The sequence below is a fragment of the Pelecanus crispus genome, chromosome 5 (assembly GCF_030463565.1).
Source record: "Pelecanus crispus isolate bPelCri1 chromosome 5, bPelCri1.pri, whole genome shotgun sequence".
In the NCBI taxonomy this organism is placed as follows: domain Eukaryota; kingdom Metazoa; phylum Chordata; class Aves; order Pelecaniformes; family Pelecanidae; genus Pelecanus; species Pelecanus crispus.
The window spans coordinates 20,092,026-20,111,453 of NC_134647.1; the positions used below are offsets into that span (position 1 = coordinate 20,092,026).

General features: G+C 36.6%; 1 protein-coding gene across 2 annotated transcripts in view; it reads left to right on the forward strand.

Moving 5' to 3' along the window:
* The window catches only part of SLC4A10 (solute carrier family 4 member 10), a 125,868-nt gene that overhangs the window by 45,674 nt on the left and 60,766 nt on the right, over positions 1 to 19,428 (forward strand). For both annotated transcript variants that reach the window (XM_075710130.1, XM_075710131.1), the window contains exons 4-5: positions 3,536 to 3,674; positions 11,588 to 11,748. In XM_075710130.1, coding sequence (XP_075566245.1) covers positions 3,536 to 3,674; positions 11,588 to 11,748 — 300 coding nt within the window. The remainder of the gene's footprint in view (positions 1 to 3,535; positions 3,675 to 11,587; positions 11,749 to 19,428) is intronic.

Below are 19,428 nucleotides of genomic sequence, written 5' to 3' on the forward strand. Positions count from 1 at the left end.
GCCCATATCTTGCTTTTGTTTTAGGGATGTTAATGACTTTACAAAGAGTCAGAGTAGTGAGCAGTATCTCAGGTTGCTGCAGGGTCACTTCCTTTCTGCAGCTCTGAATCCTAGTGTGAATTTGTGCTTTCAAAAACAGTATATCCACCAGGTCTTAATTTTTACCCTTTTAACGGTGCAGAGGAGTTATACAGATTTTTAAACCTGGAATGGTCAGGTTTTCCATGCATGCAATGAATTTGAGATATCAGAGGTAGTTTGGATGTCTGTGTGAGTGCTGCACAGATGATGTAAGCACAAGCCCAGGGAAACCCAGGTATAACACCGAGTCTGACAGAAGGCTTCCATGGGCTGGTGGAGCCACAGCAAACAGAAGGCTGATTCGACTTCTCCTGAGATGGCTCATTAGCCGAGCACGGGTTGATGGTACTCCTGCTCCTGTCATGTACCAGACTTTCTGCCCAGTCCCAGCTGGTCCTGGAGGATTTCCTGAGCTGGTGATGAGCCATTTACTTGGGAGAATCATCAGCTGCTTATTGTGGAACTTTAAATTCACATTGCTTCTAATATCTCTGTGCTCTGATATCAAACAACTGCAGTGATAGAAATACTAATGTAACAAACTGGTCCCATTCGTTTAATTTTTTAGCTTAATCTAGATTCCTTCCATTACTTCTTAGAAATAGCAATAATAATATGGATAATAATATGAAGGATTTTTTTTTACACTGGCTGTACTCCTTGAAGTAGGGATAGACACAAATAATATTCAGACCAATTCCTGTTTTCCTAGACTTCAAAAAAATTTGAGTGTTCTAGTTTGCAAATATTATGCTTCTACACTGAGGATTAAGTTATCACAGTTTGACAGTCAGCAATTGAAGTATTCTTTCATGCTGTTTTTGAATCACATATTACTCATTTTCCATATAACACATTAATGACATATTTGGTATTTATTACTCCTGTGAATAAGAGCCAAATCCATCTGGCATTGCTCACATGAGTAATGCTTTTAACTCACTTTTATAAGTAGAACCAACAGATCTGATTTTTTTTTTTCTAATTTTACTGTGTTCCTATTGTTTAATTCTCTTAAGGTTTTTGTCCTTGAAATAAAATTACTGTACTATGAGGCAAATAGTAATTTTTTTTTTCCAGTTTCCAGCTTTGTGTCTGAAAATCAAGGTGTGGCTTGCAGGTTTCAGGCACCAATACAAATTACCGCAGCAAAAAAGAGCCAGAATCTAGCAGCTAGTTTTACTGGTGTGTTAACAAGGAAGAAGGGAATTTAGTGCATGTTTTGTCATTTATACAGATTCTTCACTGTTGTCAGTCAAGTAGCTGTATATTACACAGAAGACCCAGTAAGAGCAAATCACAGCAGTAAGGTGTTTCCTTGTTACTACTCACCTGACTTCAAGGGATTGCTGATCCTCTGCTTTCCTTCCCATGCTGAAAGCGCGCATTTGCATGAGTATCATAACTGTCATAAAACTGCAGCTCTGCTGTACAACACTACTTGTTTATTACTTAACAGTAGCTGTTGCTGTAAGTCAGTTCTAGTGCTGATTTTATCAAGAATACCAGATATTCTTGGCAGTGCTTATTCTCAGATTCTCACTGCAGTCCATCTCTCTACCAAAGTAGCTTGTTTCCCATGTTCGGTCACTAGTCATATGCGCTTGTTCTTTGCAAGTTCATATCTTGCTGAATTTTGCCCTTCTGGGAAATATTCTTAACAAGTTGCACACTTCTTGACCAGAATGTACTTTCTAGTCTCAGATTAAATCTTCATGCTTGTGTTTACTTTATCCTTCTCTAGAACGTACCAACATGTGGATATGAGGAACATAAAGAATTAAAAAAAAAAAGTAGGTAGAGAGAGGCTGGAAGGGGGTCTAGAACAGAGGTTGAAATAGTCTTAAAAGAAAAAAAGAGGACTGAACAGTGAGGGGGAAGAGTAATAAAAGAAAGGGTAAAGTGGAGGAGGTTGTTGTTGTTCTTCAATGATTCACCAAAAGTAATTTCTGTCACCTTAGCTGTCCCCCTGCAGTTCCATTCACTAGAGCTTGGTAGTACCTGAGCCCTTCTCTGTCTCCCTCCTCTCCCAAACTTCTTGGGTTTCATTTCCTTGCTTTGTGAAGGAGTAAGTAGGCTGGACCATACTATATCTTTACACTCTGTTTAAGCAAATAGACCTCAAGTGAAAACTGTCATGTATCATTTGTGTTTCATTGCTATAGCAAGTTAACTACTACCAAAAAAGTATCTTTACTGCTGAATTTAATCTCTTGTATCAGTGGCCCATTTAATTATTTTTGGTCAGTGCTGTATTTGCTCTTTAACTAGCATTCAGTGAGCGCTATCATCTCAGTTTTTCCAAAATTCAGAGAGCTTGAGGTTCCTATGCAGTGATGCTCTTCACTCCTAGATGGAAAATACTGTAGCCTGTCTTATAAATATGGTTGTAGAACAGAACTTCATTTAGACGATCTTCAAAGAATCGCTGAGCTGTTCTGCTGGATAATCAATTTTTCGGTTGACTGCCAGCCTGGCCCCTATCAGCTCTCACAAAGGACTTTTGGTTCCTCTCAGAAATCTAAAATACATTAGTAGAAAACATAACTGTGTATTTCTAGAGAGACTGGGTTTTGTCCAGAGTTTGTTCATTTGAGATTTGCATTTAAATAAGCAAATAGGATTTTTTTTTTTTTCTTTAAAAGACTTAAAACATAGGAGCTATGAACACTGAATATACATGTACGTTAAGGTGTTCTGTGAGTTCTGGAAATTTTCTGAGTGATATGAAAAAAGAATAGTATGTCTCCAAAATGTATTTAGTGGTCTGCACTGAAAGGTTATGAAGCAAAATAACTGGTAATAGGACTGTAAAGGGAAGGCAGAGGCCAGAGGAATAAAATGGGGAAGTTGGGACAGGTAAACAACTTGCTCATCTGAACAGCCTAACCATGTAGAAACAGTTTACAAAGGGGCAGAGGATGGTTGGTGTAGATAGTGACGTATTCTTTTCAAAGTTCCCAGTTGTATATTGACATTAGAGAGGTTTCTTTTTCTTGCTTTCTCCTGCTAGGTAAAACAAAGAATCACATTTAGTACACCAACTTTGTGACCTGAGCTAGATCTGTAGATTTAGACTTAGGATGTGGCAAAGTGGTTTTTGTAACACTGGAGTGAAAGACTTGTATCAGCTCTATCTATGCTACTTTCTGTGCTGCCTTTTTTCTGTGAGATACTATTCCAGCTTCCAATAGTCACTACTTCTGTACATCACATTCTATCTTTAGATGAATTTGTTTAATTAGCAGACTAGACAACTACAGTAAATAAAGAAGTCTCAATCTGAAGGTGTTTGTGTATAAATGTTCTTACAACATAACTATAATCACATTTTCTGTGTGGCAGTAAATGATATGGATGAAAAAGTCTGGGTAATCTCATGAAATTTTAGATACTTGCTTGCTCAGGGCAAAAAAATTGGTGTTCTGGACTTGGTATTTTTATCTTTCCCCAGATACCCCATCACAAAGGGTGCAGTTTATTCTTGGAACAGAAGATGATGACGAGGAACACATTCCTCATGATCTCTTTACTGAGCTTGATGAAATTTGTTGGCGTGAAGGAGAGGATGCAGAGTGGAGGGAGACAGCAAGGTGAGTGTTTTCATGAGGTTTTTAAAAATTATGTGTAGGTATTGGTTGCTGGTGTACTGAGGAACGATTTCAAAGCTGTGGCAAGCTCAGGAACAGATTTTGGATATAAAGCTTAAATAAAACCATAATTTTAATGCTTAGACTGCTAGTATTACTACAGCATTTGTCATTTCTGAGAGCCAAATGTTTTCATTTGGGTTTATGAAATATAGGTCAGAATGAATATCAACGGAAAAAATCAAAGTAAACATATCATATATATGAATTAAGAATTACTGGGATTATTCATATTTTAGCTCACCATTTTAAGAAACTTTCAAACTTCATATTCTGTTTGAATCCTCAAGAAACTGATAAAATTCCCCTTATAAAAAGATTAAAACAAGGAATGAGATTACTTTTGGAGCAATAACACCTTTACATATTTTAACTATCAATGAACAGTTGATTTTGAGACTTGGAATATTCAATGTTGGATTATTTTGTTTCCGCAAAATTAGTGCGAAAAGACTGTTCAGACTGCATATTTGCTGACAAAATTAATATTGGAAAATAACTTTTTTTTTGCATGTTTGCTTCCCCGAGCACCTAAATGAGAGATGACTTGCTTAGTTTCATTAAGACATTTCCCAGCAAGCCTTGCTTCATTTTTCTTCTTAGAACCTTAACTCTGTTCTTCTCTGCCAGTACTTCTTGACAGTGTTCCTTGGTGGTGCCCAGAAGTCTGTGGACCACATCTTTGGTGTCAGTAGGATAACATTTGTGGAACTTCTGAAGGGATTTTGTGGGGAACTACGTATGTGGGCTGTTTGGCATGAATATGGCTGTTAGCTTTCCCTTTAATTTTACTGCAAATCCTTGCTTTCGCAGAGGGCCACAGAATTTTCCATGACCTTCCCTTCCTTTATGTGTCCATAGGAGGCATAGACAGATGCTAAATATAGATCTTTACATGTAGAAAATTCTCATATGGGTATTGTGCTGGAAAATGAGTGTAGTACTGTTCCTAAATAATCTTATTAATATTCAGAGAGCACAAATCTAATCAAGTTAACCATCTGCAGTGTTCTCATACTGATTAGGAATATATAGGACCTCTTCTAGGAAGGATGTTGGCCTCTATTGTGATTAAAAATAAAAAATCATGTCGCTTATGTTATTTTTAAGTAGGGAAATAGCAGCTTCTTTAGTTCAACTAAAAAAATCCCTTTTCAAATCTTCGAAGAATTGTGTTTATGAAAAATTACAGTATTTTTTATTAACATTAACATTATTAATACTTAATCAAGATTGAATTTGAAAGGAATAGGTGAAATAAATTTCTGTTTAGATTGATCTGTCTGTATACCATTTCCAGGTGTAATTTGGGAACTAAAGAATCAAAAATGTTTAACAGAAACAAGTTGAGATTGTTGAAAAAGGACAGGAAAAAAACAACAAAGAAAACAGACATTTCTGAGCTCTCAACCAGAGCTTGGAAAATACAAGAGTGAAGTATAATAGCTAATAGTAAAAATTTCTTTAGCTTTAGAAATAGAATGAAAACAAGGAAAGAGTGGAGCTGCCATGCAGAAAGAACTGGTCAAGATAAATGATCGTTTTCAGTTTGGATCCAAAAAATTTCAGACAGCATTTGACATGGGTTGGCTGGCTGTTAGAAAAGGGGGAGATGGCAATGAAATGACCAAATTCAAAATCAAGGCAGGAGTTGAAGTGCTTTATCTCTGCAAATAAGAGGGTGCAATAACTTCCATCCTACAAAGCTGAAAGAACATGTATTTCATGGGTATGGTAAATCTTGTGTAAAGTCTTTCTGTGAATCCATCAGGTGGGTTGTTGTACTATAGCAAACACAGCAACACCATTCAAGAAAGGATAAGAATGGTTGGAATGAACAGAGGCCTGATAGTCAGATTTCAGAGCTATGCAAGCCTTAGAACAATATTTGAAGGAAAGAATAATTATAGACTTGGAGCTAAGTGGAAAATTGGATGAAATGCAATACAATGGTGTATCATGTCAGACTAACATAATAATGCTATTTAATCAGATAATTGATTTTTGTTTTTCTGACAAAGAAAAAACAGCGGATCTAGTTTTTTTTTTTAGTCAAGCATTTCATGTGATACAGCAGTGGGAATTTATTACTTAAACTGTTTCAGTGTAAAAATTACATTAGCGGGTAAGGAACTAATTGAAGAGGTACAGCAGGTCATGCTGAAAGATTAAACTATTAGTGTGGAAGGTAGTGACAACTAACTTCTGAAGAATTAGTCTTAGTAAATGGCTTTATTATTGAATGACAAAAAATAGGATTATGGTAATGAAACTTGCTGATAAGAAATTAGGAGGTATTGTTACTCTAGAAATAGATAAGGATATCATACACAAAGAACAAGGTGACTGAGTAGAGTAATAAAAATGGGATGGTGTTCAATATGCAAGATTGTATACTTACAAACTAATACAATGGATAATTTTCAATAGTGGTGGTTGAGTCAGGACTTCAGAAATACTGATTTGATTAAAAGCATGGTATAGAGAGGATACACCCCGGGCTTGTTGCTGTTCCAGCCTTACTATGTTTTCTGTCTGTGTGGAAAATGCCACTGGAAGTATTTGTAAATCACTGTCTGGCTTTGGACATAGTTCCAGGTAGTTGAATTTAAATGCAAGCGATACAGAGGAAGACTTTGTCATTAATTGTGCTTAATGAGAGTGATGGCACTAAGTGGTTCTGTATTCATTTCACAAAGCTTGGCATGGACTGAAGGGTTGAGTTGACTCTGATGCAGTAAATCTCTATCTTTGGGGTTTCAGTTTGATTGAAATTGCACACACAGTTCAGCCTTAAAATTCTTTAAGAATATCCTGAGCAAACTGTGTAAAACAGACATTTTGTTCTTGGTTGATCAAAATAGTAACATAGCAAAGGGAGCCACGGATAAGATTTGACTGAAGCTTGGTGTTCTTTAGGTAAATCTCCTCTATTCCTATTTCGTTTGTTTGGAAGAGTGTTTTCTAGACTTTTTTTTTCTCTCAGTAGTTAGGAGACTCCAAGGTTTGCCATTCTCCAGTTTCCATAACATTTCTCATGAGCAAAAGCATTCCTGCAAATTAGTAGGAGCAAGGAAGTGTCATCGCTGTTGCAGCCTGTTCCATTCAAAGATCTGACTTAGGCCATCCCATCCATGGAATTAGTTAGCAAGCAGAAGGAATAACTTAGTTGTGTTGATACAGTGATAAAATTCATTAATTTTTTCCCCATTAATTGATTTTGAAGCATACCTTTTGAAATCAAGTCACTCATTAACGTAATTTTTTGTATGTGTCCCAGCTGTACAATTAAGTAGAGAATGCATGATGTATAGTTTCTGTCCCCAAAAAACCATTTCCAGTAAGTTTGTGGAGAAACACACTGAAGCGTAACAGTTGGGCTTATTTTATAGACACAGAAGTATAGTTGCAAATTGCAGCTATTAGGAAAGCAATTCATGTTCAAAGCTGTCCTAATAGCCTCTTGTGGTCATGGCTGGAAAGCAGTGCCTGATTTGTAGCAGGTTTTACCCAAACTGTTGGGACTCATTTATCTGCTAATACCAAATGAAAATTTTGGGAGAATATCACTGTTTCTGGAACAGAAAAGAATATGTGGTAAGGAGGAAAATAGACACTTTGGAACCAATGGGAAAGTGTTTAGGCTTGAATTTTAACGAACCAGTACAGTTATAAAAATAAACCTCTGTCCATAGTTTAGAAAGTAAATTGTTAATAGTGACTAGAAAATGGATGTACTAGGGAAAATTACGAATATGAAGTGAAATTGCATCTCCCCTGGATCAAAACTGTTTTCCAAAGAAACTAGGTCACAAAAAACTTAGGTTTGTCATTTCTGCTTTGTTTCTGATGTGCTTGTTTACTTTGGTTCATTTTCTAATCAGCGTAGGTAGGCAAAAGCTCATGTGGAAATTTATGGATTGTAAGATTAAATTAATAACATTGACTCTTGAGCAGGTTGTAAGTGAATACATACTCCAGCTCTTTGCTGCAGACGTAACGGACTATAAAATAGATTGTGTTCAACTCACCCACCTCATATTGTGCACCAAAACGAAACTGAGTCTACAATGAAGTGTGCACACTCTTTTATTGACTCCTGAAAAATTGATGGAGATGACTTTAGAAGATGTAACGTATGTATATGTGTGTATGTACACACACACGCATCTGAGTAGTATTTTTCCTCTAGTAACATACCTTGCTGAAACTCCTGTTGGCATATTTTGTTCAAGAAGTATGCTATCAGAGGAACTAAACTGTATTATTGATATACCTGTGCTAGTCTTTACCAGTAAAAGAAAACCATATGAATGAAGCTGCTGTTCTATGTGATCAGACACAACTAAGATAACTCTAAATATATTCTAAGCACATGGGATACATGTGACACAGGAGCTCAGTATACAAATGGGGTTGGTCTTGTTTTCTGGGAAATTATGAAAGGCTTTTATTTCAACCGTATCAATTTAAGGGGTTAAACTGCAGAAGTAAATATATTGAAATTTGTCTTTTTCTCTGAGAAACTAAAAAGAGTGGAAAATTGGCAAACTTGGGATCCATGCCTGAATTTAGATTTCAAAGCCATTTCTATCCTTGAATCTTGTACATGAATTCAGAGGGTTGCTAAAATGACATTGTGATTTTTAAAACCACTTGAACGCTTAGAATTGAACAACTATGTGTTAGATTAGAGATTTGTTTGGTTTATGTTTTCTGCTGCTGCTTCTCATTTGATATGTTAAATAAGCATTATCTGACATAACAGAGGAATAATTCTGAAAAGATTAAAGGTGATAAATATGATTTTCCCTTGATGAGATGAGTAAACTCATGTAATGCTTATTAAAATAAAAATAGTTTATTCCAAATGTAAAACTCTATGTACTAGCCTGTTGGCTCATTAAGTTACAATGTATAATAATGTGTTTAAACACGTAAGTTTTAGTAACAGTAGGAAATTGGATGCAACCCATAGAATTATACTGTTCAAGATGATTGAAACTCAGATGGAGATGATCACAATGGCAAGTATGATTATTTGAGCAGTAGCAATAGTTTCCTATGGATTTGTGTGTGGTGTGCAAGCCATGATATCTGATTGACACCATAAACTCTTAATTAAAGCTGTTTTCGTGATTTAGACTTTTCTTGTCTATGTGTCCCTAGTAAGTTACAAGCTCTGGTTATGAGCCAGCCCCTGTCCAGTCACCTAGCTTAATGAAACTTTTAAGAACATGTTTGTCTTTTATCACTCATTTAAAATCTGTTTAGAATTGGTCAGTATATTCAAAATAGGTAATATCAGGGACAGTATAATCAGATAAACAATGTTGAAGACTATTTACATGAGCAGAAGCTAATGACAGCATGAGATTTCTGATGAGGTTCTGTAAGAATCTGTGCTTGGATCATTGTTTTTAGGATATATGTAGCATGGTTTTTAATCTTTCGTCGAATGAGCATAAAACAAGATGATGGTACATCAGAAATAATTAGGAATACCCAAGTGCAAAGATTGTAATCTTATAAAACTCCTAAGGAAATTACAAACATGCACAAAACCAGAGGTATGAGAAGATAAAAGTGTAGATATTTTGCAGAGCCTTAGGAGGCAATTGTTTAAGCACGACGATTAATGCACCATGTTTGTGATGTTAGGGCCACAAATAGGTCTAGCATATTTTAGCTTGGAAACATGAGCACCATGAGTAAGCTAGGAGCAGCCTCCTCTTACGGAGTTCAAGTGCAACTGCAAAATACAAAAAAACCCCACCAACTACTTCTTTTTTTTTTTCTTCTCACATGCTTCTGGTAACTTTCCTGAGCTGTTGTAGCTCATCCCTTTCAAACCATGGCTTTAAAATTTGGTGGGGGTGGGGTGTGTTAATTTGTGTTTGAAGTCCATTTGGACATGGTTTTGAAAATCTATTTGGAAAACCTCATTTGCATATGCAAATTCAATTTAACGGTTCAGCTTGGTGGAAGCAAATTTTTGTGTGTGCTGTGTCCTTCCTGCTGCTTCTTTGGAAGAATGAAAAGGTAAAGGAGATAGCCTGGCTAGACTGGGAAGAGAAGAGAGATTGCAATGAAGGGAGTGGAGAACGGAAGTCTGATGGAGAGGAGGTCTCATGGGCAAAGATGAGAGATAGAAATGGGCCAGCACAGAGGAAATGGAGGGAAAAATGTTTAAATACAAAGAGGAGGAGAGGGCTAGACGCCGTGGAGTTGTTGGAGGAGCTGAGGAGTTGGGGGCAAATTGTGTATGTAAATAATGGGCGAGTGCTGAGGACGCAGCCGGTACAGTTAGCAGAAATGGAACGCATCAGCAGGGGAGCAGATATGCTGGTGATGAATTGGGCACTGAAGGGGTGGCTGCTCGCAGGATGGCATCAGAAGCAGAAGAATCTGGTACACAGGGACTGAAAGGAGGAAAGTATCTAAAATATGGGTACACAGGCATATTTTACAGGTAGGAGCAGAGCTAGGCAGGTGGGCCAGGAACAGAAGACAGCTGTGTTTGCCGTATTACTGGGCTGTGAGGCTTGGTAAAACTGGAAATTGCTCAGCTTTAGAGGTCTTAAGGCTCTATGCTTCCCTGCTGTCTGGGAAAGAAGTGTGAAGGTGCTGTCAAGGTGTGAGGCTCTGCTTGACCTCTGTGCTGCCTGGCTGATACAAAATAGCTGAGTGCTGTTGGACCAAGTGATAGAGGCTTTTGCTGTGGCTGCAGCTGTTCAAACCTTGCCCAGCTGGCAGGCTGCATGGCTCCACACAGCAACATCTGTGTGTGCTTGAAAGACTTAATAGCTTTAATTTAAAACACTTTTGCATATGTCAACAGACTTTTCTTTTTGTTTGCTTGTTTGTTTATTATTCTTTTAACATTTTTAGTGTAATTTTTATCAGTAAACAATTAAAAAGTCGTGCAAGAAAGTTCATCCAGCTGGCTAGTAACAAAAGATTTGATCCTTTCATGCGAGTTTCGTGGGTCCTTTTACTTCACTGAAGGCTCTCCAGATTTATGCCCAACGCGAGAACAGGCAAATGAGACTCAGAACAGTGAGATATGATGTTGTTACTGGATTCTGTAGTGCTATTTCATGTCATTCACATGGCTGTTTTGCCTGAGTAAGGCCCATATTTTGGGGCTTGAAAGACTGTTCACAAGTGTTTATACATTGCTTGTGTGTGCATGTATGTGACTGTGAGGTTTTTCATTTTAATTGACTGAACTATTAAATGGAAAATATCCTAAACTTTGCATAATGTTTTACTGCCTTTATGAGTAGCTTAGTGCAGTTAAGTAACTAACAACTTTAACGAAGTTCTAACTGTCTTTTGTGAAAAGATTATGGTGGTGATAATGGATGGAATCTGTAAAGTATGAATATGTCAGTATATTTACTTTAAATGAAAAATGTCTCCTCGTTGTTGTGTTTTGTCCAAAGTGAAGACTAAATGGAGAAAGTTCTCTCCTGTGTTCTTATTATGTATAGCTTTTCTTTTTCTCTACCACAAATCCTTCTTCTCTGTTCTTTTCATGCTACTTGTTGTTCTGTCATAGAAATATAATTGTATGCCAAAGAATTACTCACAAAGTTTTTGTAAAGTACAATAATGGTTACTTAATACACTTCTCTTTTCATCTCTGTGGTCAGAATTTATCTTCAAAAATGGTCTAATACAGCTTTATATGTGAAGAAGCAGGCAAGGGAAGTTTCTCCTATTTCCTACAAAGAACGAATAAAGTGAAATCCAAAGACATGTTTAACAGCGATTTTTTTCAATATCTGTGGAAGTAATTTATTTTTCATTTATTATGCACAATGGAGTTATAAAATTGTTTTTTTGCACAGGTGGCTGAAGTTTGAAGAAGATGTAGAGGATGGTGGAGAGAGGTGGAGCAAACCGTACGTTGCCACACTGTCACTTCATAGCTTGTTTGAGCTGAGAAGCTGTATCCTGAATGGCACAGTTCTTTTGGACATGAGAGCTAACTCCATAGAAGAAATTGCAGGTATGTATTGATGATCCATTTATTAGTTATGAAAATTAATCATAAAAATCAAGTGCTTACAATATTGCTTACAAGAAAGCTATTGCATAATAATCAGTTCAGTTTAGAAACGCCTAGGAAATATTTTACTCTATATATTAGAAAGGAAACTAATGTCTGACACAACTGGTAAATATTTTATTTACATTTTTTGTATAGACTTTGCTATTTTCAGAATCAATTTTTATGTAAAGGAGAAAATTAAAATGGAGCAGAGAGGACAGTTTGGATATATTTCATTAGAACTGGCATGTTCTCTGCTCTTGCTGTGCCACCTCACACTGTGAATGATGTGTGTGCTAACTTCCACAGACTGAATCTGCTGCTGTGGTAATTGCAGACAGTCTAGCTTAAAAAAAATTAAATTATAGGGAAGTATTCATCATAATTATGTAACACGAAAACACACCAGTTTAAAACCATGTCTCTGAGTTGACAATGAAATCAAGAACAATAATATGATGTGTAAGTTTTTTGAAAATTTTAAGATGCATTAACTTGTTTAACTAAAGTTGAGTGCATTTTTCCCAGTGAAGGTCTATTTGGCAGTTGCAATTCTAGACCTTTTGAGAACAGCAGAAGCAGAAAGCAAGAGAATATAATAGATGAGTCTTGTCTCCCAAAAGTATAAGTGAGATTGAGACTGAATGCCATTTTCTGCATTCCTGGTGTTTCCCATAAAGGTTATAACTAGTAACTGCAGGGGACTTTTTTTTTTTTTTGGTAGTGCATTTGTTACTGTAGTAAAGCAGGTTGTTGGGGGCTGTATGTACAGACCTGTAATGCATGGCCTCAAGGAGTCCTAAAACTACAAAGGTTGCATGGCCATGCTAGAATCACGCAGGACAGTCTGGTATGTTTATTTCCCTTTCCAAATACAGCAGCTAATTTGAATTAGATAATTTATAAATAAATTTGTTAGTAGACAAGAACTGAAGATAAAGTAAGTTTCTCTAGTCTATCAACACAGGGATAATTTAGGTATTATAAATATATTTACGTTAGACTTTAAACTCATCATTAAAATGATAACACCCTGTCCAAGGGCTCATGTATCCTAGAGAGTTTCTGGTGCTGTGTCCTAGCTCTTGTTGTTTAAAAATCTCTGTCCCTTCCAGCAGAGAAGACACAGAGCAAAGAGCTGTACTATTTTATAGTCTGGGGTCTCTAATTTTCTGTTTATCTACCCTTAATAAGGGTTAGTCTCATGCTCATGATAGTTATTGGACTGGTATCCTTGCATATCTTACATCTACTTATTTTAAGTTTTACCTTGCTTCTACCTGTGGTGAGTTGACCTTGGCTGGACGCTAGGTGCCTACCAAACCACTCTGTCATTCCCCTCCTCAGCAGGACAGGGTGGGGAGAAAATAAGATGGAAAAAAGACTCATGGGTCAAGATAAAGGCAGTTTAATAAAGCAAAGACTGCACGTGGAAACAAAACGAAAAGCTTTATTCTCTACTTCCCATCAGCAGGAGATGCCCAGCCGCTTCCTGGGAAGTAGGGCTTCAGGACACACGTAGTGATTGCTCCGGAAGACAAACATCATAATAATGAACCTTCATCCCCTGCCTTCTCTTAACTTTTATTGCTGAGCAGATGTCATATGGTATGGAATATCTCTTTGGTCAGTTTGGGTCAGCTGTCCTGGCTATGTCCCCTCCCAAGATCTTGCCCACCCCCAGCCTACTGGTGAGAGGGGGTAGAAATGTTGGAGGGACAGCCTTGATGCTGTATGAGCACTGCTCAGCAGTAGCCAAAACAGTGGTGTGTTAGCAACGCCTTCCTAGCTACCAGTACAAAGCACTATAAGGGCTGCCCTGGGGAAAATTAACTCCATCTAAGCCAGACCCAATATACTATCTTACTGTATTTCACATTTCTGAAAATGGTGCTGTATCTGTAAATCATACATTTGATACTTTATACAAATTATACAATATTTTGCTATTTTATACAAATATCTATTAGATTTATGGTATTCTCCATATTGCAAACTTTGCTTGAAGATCAAACATGATGCAACAGATGTAAATTGGGAAAGAGCACATGCACAGAGAAATGGTGCATGAATGGTTGTTGGGGCCTTTTTGTTGCCTTATCACAGGTGCAAAGTAGATAGAAAATAACAGAAAATGTAAAATATACAAATAAAAATAGAAAACTTTTGTTTAGGTAAAGGTGCAAAAGACAGAGCCAGGAAATTTTCTAACACTCAAGATTATCAGGAAAACTGCTTTATGGGTGATATTTAAGTCTATGTAAGGGCACGATAAAATTGATTTTAGTTATTTACATTATCAGGTAAGGGAGATATTGTTCAGTGGGCTATATTTAACAGTGGAATTAAAATTGGTGCAGCTAGTGGTAGCTGCTTTTTGCATTTACCTTTCCCAAATTGTTTATGTCAAACTGATGGCAAGTTATTATTAATCCAAATTTGCAGAAACTTGCGTGGGTTTCTACTCTGTGCTGAGATCTGATTCTCCCATGAATCATGGTCTGAATCAGAGCTTCAAAATTTGTCTTGATAATTATAAAAGATAAACATGAAGAATAAAAAGCAGCTGGTTTGAAAGAACAAAGGTGTCTATCAGTATGCTGCTTTATTATTTATTTAATTTAAAAAAATAATCAAGAAGTACTTAGATCAGCTCCTTGATGTTCTTTTATTGCTTTTTTGCTTAAATTATACACTAGGCTTTTCAAGCTTGAGCTTTACATTTTTAATGCAAAAATCACTCAACTTCTTCTGTAGTTGGCTAAGGGATCCCTTCCAGAATTGTTTTTATTTAAGTAAGTAAAAAAGTAAGGATTAACACAATAAAAGTAACTTCAGCAAACTTCCTTGGGCTTTTTTGGTGGGGTTTTGGTTTTTTTGTTTTTTTTTTTTTTGTTTTTTTTTTTGTTTGTTTGTTTTTTAAGATACTGTATAGTGACAGCACAATGAATTCATGTTTATAATCTCTTAATCTTTAGTTAGTTGTAGTCATTTTCTTTGTTTGTTTAGGTAATGTGTCCAAGAATTCCAGCCTTCATAATATGGATTTTGGTTTGAAACTCATTACAGGTGTAAGTCGTCCTTCAGTAGAGAATTTGATGAGTTCCTGTAATGCTGTTTTGGATCAGTCCTGATTCTGGGATATCTTGATTTGCTGATTAGGAGAACTTGTTTCTTCTGAGATGAGGCTTTAGGATGACTTTCATGAATTGGCATGCACCATTTTCACTTTAAAAGTGAAACCTGTTGTTGTGGCAGATGTGGGTGCGTTTCATTTATTGTTCCATTTGTTCAAACTGGTAGGCATCTCATTCTGATAAGGTGATCTGACACATGATAAGGTTTGCATGGGTCTTGCTTTGTTTTTGAGAGAGGATTTTTTTCCCCCCTTCTGCAGATTCAGTAAGTAATGAGGTAATTATTATTATTTTTTTTAAAAAACTTTGCTGCAGGTTCTTCTGGCAAGCGAATCATTCTGTAAATTACTCACGTTGTGTGTCAGGTTTCTTTGAAGAGATTTTTTTTTTTCCCCCCCTATAAATAAAGTTGCTATTCCATTTGCTTTCTTCATTTATTATTATTATTTGTGTTGTAGTAATGTTGTTTTCCTCTTCCTCAATCAAGTTCCTTTGTAATTTGGTACTGATACTACATATGTAGTTCCTGCTCTCCAGTGCTTACAAAATGTTACAAAGAGTGTGGCACACATTAGGCAGTGCTGGGAGGCGGAAAGACTTTAAGAGTAGTGGTGACAAGCACGCGACCAAGATATGTGTGCTAGGTATGTTAGAAATTTGATAATTCCAAATAATATGACAGGCTGCTCTTTTTCTGTATAAACGACTGCTGGACCTGAAGATTAGACAGAACTTGTATCTCTCAGGAAAGCCTTTGCTGTCTGTTCTACTCAGTCGCTGTTCACTGTCAGTAGTTACAGTCCTGCCTATCATGTTCTGTATAATGCAAACATTGTTTTCACCTTGGAGTTGGTATGTATTCCAGCTGTATCTGACAGTCCTGACACTTCAGAATTTAAAGAAATGGTTGCCCCCACCTGTTGGCTTCGATTTTTTTCATCATTTAACTCTCTTCTTATTTTGCTTCCTAGCCATTCTCATGCTAGGCTAGTCCAGTGATCCTCATGGTCGCTTTTGGTTGTTCTTTTCAATGGTACTGTGTATACCACATGTAGGAGAATTTGCAAAACCAGATTGTACCCTGTGGTCTTAAGTGGTACTCCTAAATTAACTTGTACTTCTGATTCATAGCTTATTACTATGGGTTTTGTTTTTTAATGCAATCTGTTGATAATTTTACTGCATTACTATAGTGCATCATATCTTTTGAGAACAAATGAACTAATTGTGCACATGTACTTTCTTTTTACTTGCCTTATCACTTTATTAGGGAGAAATGTGTGTGGTGTATATTTTGGTGATGTCTTGCTAAGTGAGCTATATTCCAATATAAAATTGTATTTCTGTAAATGCAGTGCCAGTCTTCATATCCTTGAAAGAGGTATACTTAATCTTCCTTGCTAAATTGAGACAAAGAATTTCTATTTGTTTTAGTCAAGGCTGTTAATCTATAAACACTTATTCACTAAGGCATTAAACTCTCAGCACTTAGCCCTTGAAAATTTCTTTTATTAAAGTCTATGTTTTAAGACCTTAATGGGCTTGTGGCAAAATCTACAGATGAAAAACATCTTTTATACAGTTTGCGTAGCTTTCAGAACATTTTGTATTTCATCCCTGGAAACTCTGATAGTTCTGCATAAAAATATTTTGGCACCAGTCATGTGGTGAGAATTTTTAAATCATCCTGTCTTCCAGCACGTCCATTCTTTATTAGATTCTTTTTCATTCCAACTCTGTCTTATTAAAAAAGGACTTGATGTACAAGACTGTAAATTTCTTTGGACAGGCACCCAATTTTCTTTGTTGATAAAGAGCTTATTCATACCTGTGATGCTGAATTCACAGACAATATCTTATTATAATAGAGACTTCTGAGATGAATTTCCGACATTGTCATCATGCAGCAGAACAACATGTTCATTCCTGAAGTTTCTCAGTTTGTTCTTAAATTCTGTAAAATGGATTTTATTTTTCCCTTGTAAAGAGCTCAATTCCTCTGCTGAACTCCATTCTGTTTAAAAATGCACTTTTATTAAACATTTTAGGTTTTTTTATTACTGTTTTTAATGTGACATTCTTTTTTCATATGTCTTTGCAGTGGCTTCTATATCAGCTAGCACTCCGTGCAAAAGGAATTCCTTTGAACATTTGATGTAGTAATATTTTATCGATCACTTCTGTATAGAACATATGCTAAAAGGAAGTCTGAAAAATCTATGTAATCAAAACAATTTATTTTGGAACTTGTCTCTTGAGGAGGTATTTGCCAGAATCTGGCTGCACCATTAGAGAGCAGCTTCACTGTGTTGTTCAAGTTGGCAGATGAAAATGTTCTCTTGATATTTTCATTTAGTTCCTTTGAAACCATCTAGATTCTCAGATTACCATCTGCTTTTTTGGTTGTAACCACTGAATGAACCCAAAAGGTTCTTCTATTTAACATATCATGCCATTTTCTGTTGTTTGGTTCAAAAACTGTTCAGTCCAGCCTTCAATGGCAACACTTTCTTTACAACATGAGTCACAGATCTTGCATTTTCTTGTAGTTGTGCAGAGTGTACTGTGAACAAATGTCAAACCTTGTCAAATACAAACTGTGGCCTCAGCGTTGCACAGTGGTGCTTTGGCGACTCACATGTTTGAAATATTAGATAGCCCCATTTATTTTAAATAGCTTAAATGTAATAAGGGTTTATTTTTTAAATTAAATTTTAAATATTCTTATGCTTTCCAATGCAGAGATCTGACTGTGTTTTCCTGAGCAGTCTTTCGTATGTTCCTCACGATCGAATTTTCAATCTGTGTAACAGCTTAATCTTGTGATTGAGGTCACTGGACTCTGTGCTTAACAACTCAGGGCATTACATCCCAAGTGTGCAATTTTATTGATTTTGGTAATATCATGTTAAGCTTTCAATCTGGACAAGTCTTCTTTTGCCTTTGTTTGCTTTAAGCTATATTAGTCCACAATAATGGTATATTTAAACTGGCTCCAGTTTAGATTTTATTTCACGGGAGCCTTTTGTTTCAGCTGCCACACTCATGTTTCTGACAGTGCTTTTATGGTAAATTTAACTTTCATTACAAACACTTAACAACACATGGGATTGCTCGTGAGCAATCTGCTTCTGTTTGACCCTACACCTGTCTTTTGTTCAGCTTTCACCTTCTCACTTACCCAGGTTTTTGCGTTTGTTTGTTTTATTTACAGCTTACCATGTGGTGATTACCTCCACAGAGAAACCTCTGTCAGGTTTTGTTCCTTTGTCTGCAGGTGAATCTCATACCAACTTTGAAGTATCATGGCTTATTTTTGTTTTGTATTTTCCCATGTTGACCACAAATCTGGGAATTTTTTAGATTGCACAAGTCGATCTCAGCTTTCATTTTGTGTGTAGAGAGAACCAGTGTCACTCATGGCTCTTGTTCTGTTTAGAGATGCAAATTATACTGTTTTGAGGTCTCCATTCTTCTTTTGGTAGCATCCACTGTGGCATGTTAGCATAGCTCTGAGTTTACAACTGTGCTTGCTCTCTGAGCTGCAAGCTGGGAATTTTAGCCTCATCTCTACTATTTACAGTTCAGTGAAATGCTTGCTCTTGTTCGTCAGTAAAATTGCGTGCTGTTACTTTAAAAAGCAGACGTTTTTCACTCACTGTCTTTCCTTTTCAAGTAATTCAGCTGAGAAGTTGAACAAAGTAATTTCAGGTAGAGGTGGAAATAGAATTGCGCTCTCGGTGCACTGGAACGCTCTGCCTCCTTGGATGAGTGGGCTAAATCCACTGGCTTAGATAGCTTGTTTATAATCACAGTTGTAAACACCGTAAATGGGTCTTGGTTCACAGATGCAGCCAAGAATCCTAATTGTTAGTTTTCTATTGCTCCTAGAGACAGGTTAAGATAAAGGACAGCTTTTTGACTGAATGTCTTCCATAAAGCACTGCTTCAGGGTTGCTTGTGTTTTCTTCTCCCCTGTCCTTAAGGGAAGGAAAACCACCACAAACCAAACAAACCTTGGCTTTAAAATTAGGTTTTGTAGTCAACTGTCACTGCAGTCATGACCCACACAAAAGCCCATGTGTTCTATTTTTTGTCATTAATCTCTCATTTTGTCCTGCAATTGCACAGTTATGAAATTTGGAAGATTGAGAGGCGTAAATACTGGCAACTTTGCTTGTATATACTGAGTTCATTTCTTCTGCTGTAAACTGTCAGTGCCAACCTATATCCGGAGACTATGGGCCCAGCAATTCAAAACTTGTATTTCATCTGGTACACAGCTTTTAAAAAAAAAAAAAAAAAAAAAAGGTGCGGATCTTGTTTCTTTACTCACCACTGCAAAAGTCAGGCTCAGTTTGGAGTTTGGCCTGTTTACCTGTTAGTAATTCCTTTTTTGACTTCACGGGTATTTTGGTGCAAATGCAACATACCTTCTATAAATTTATTCTGTGTTTCACCTGGGACTTCCATGTAGTATTGTACTTGAGGTGATGGGCAC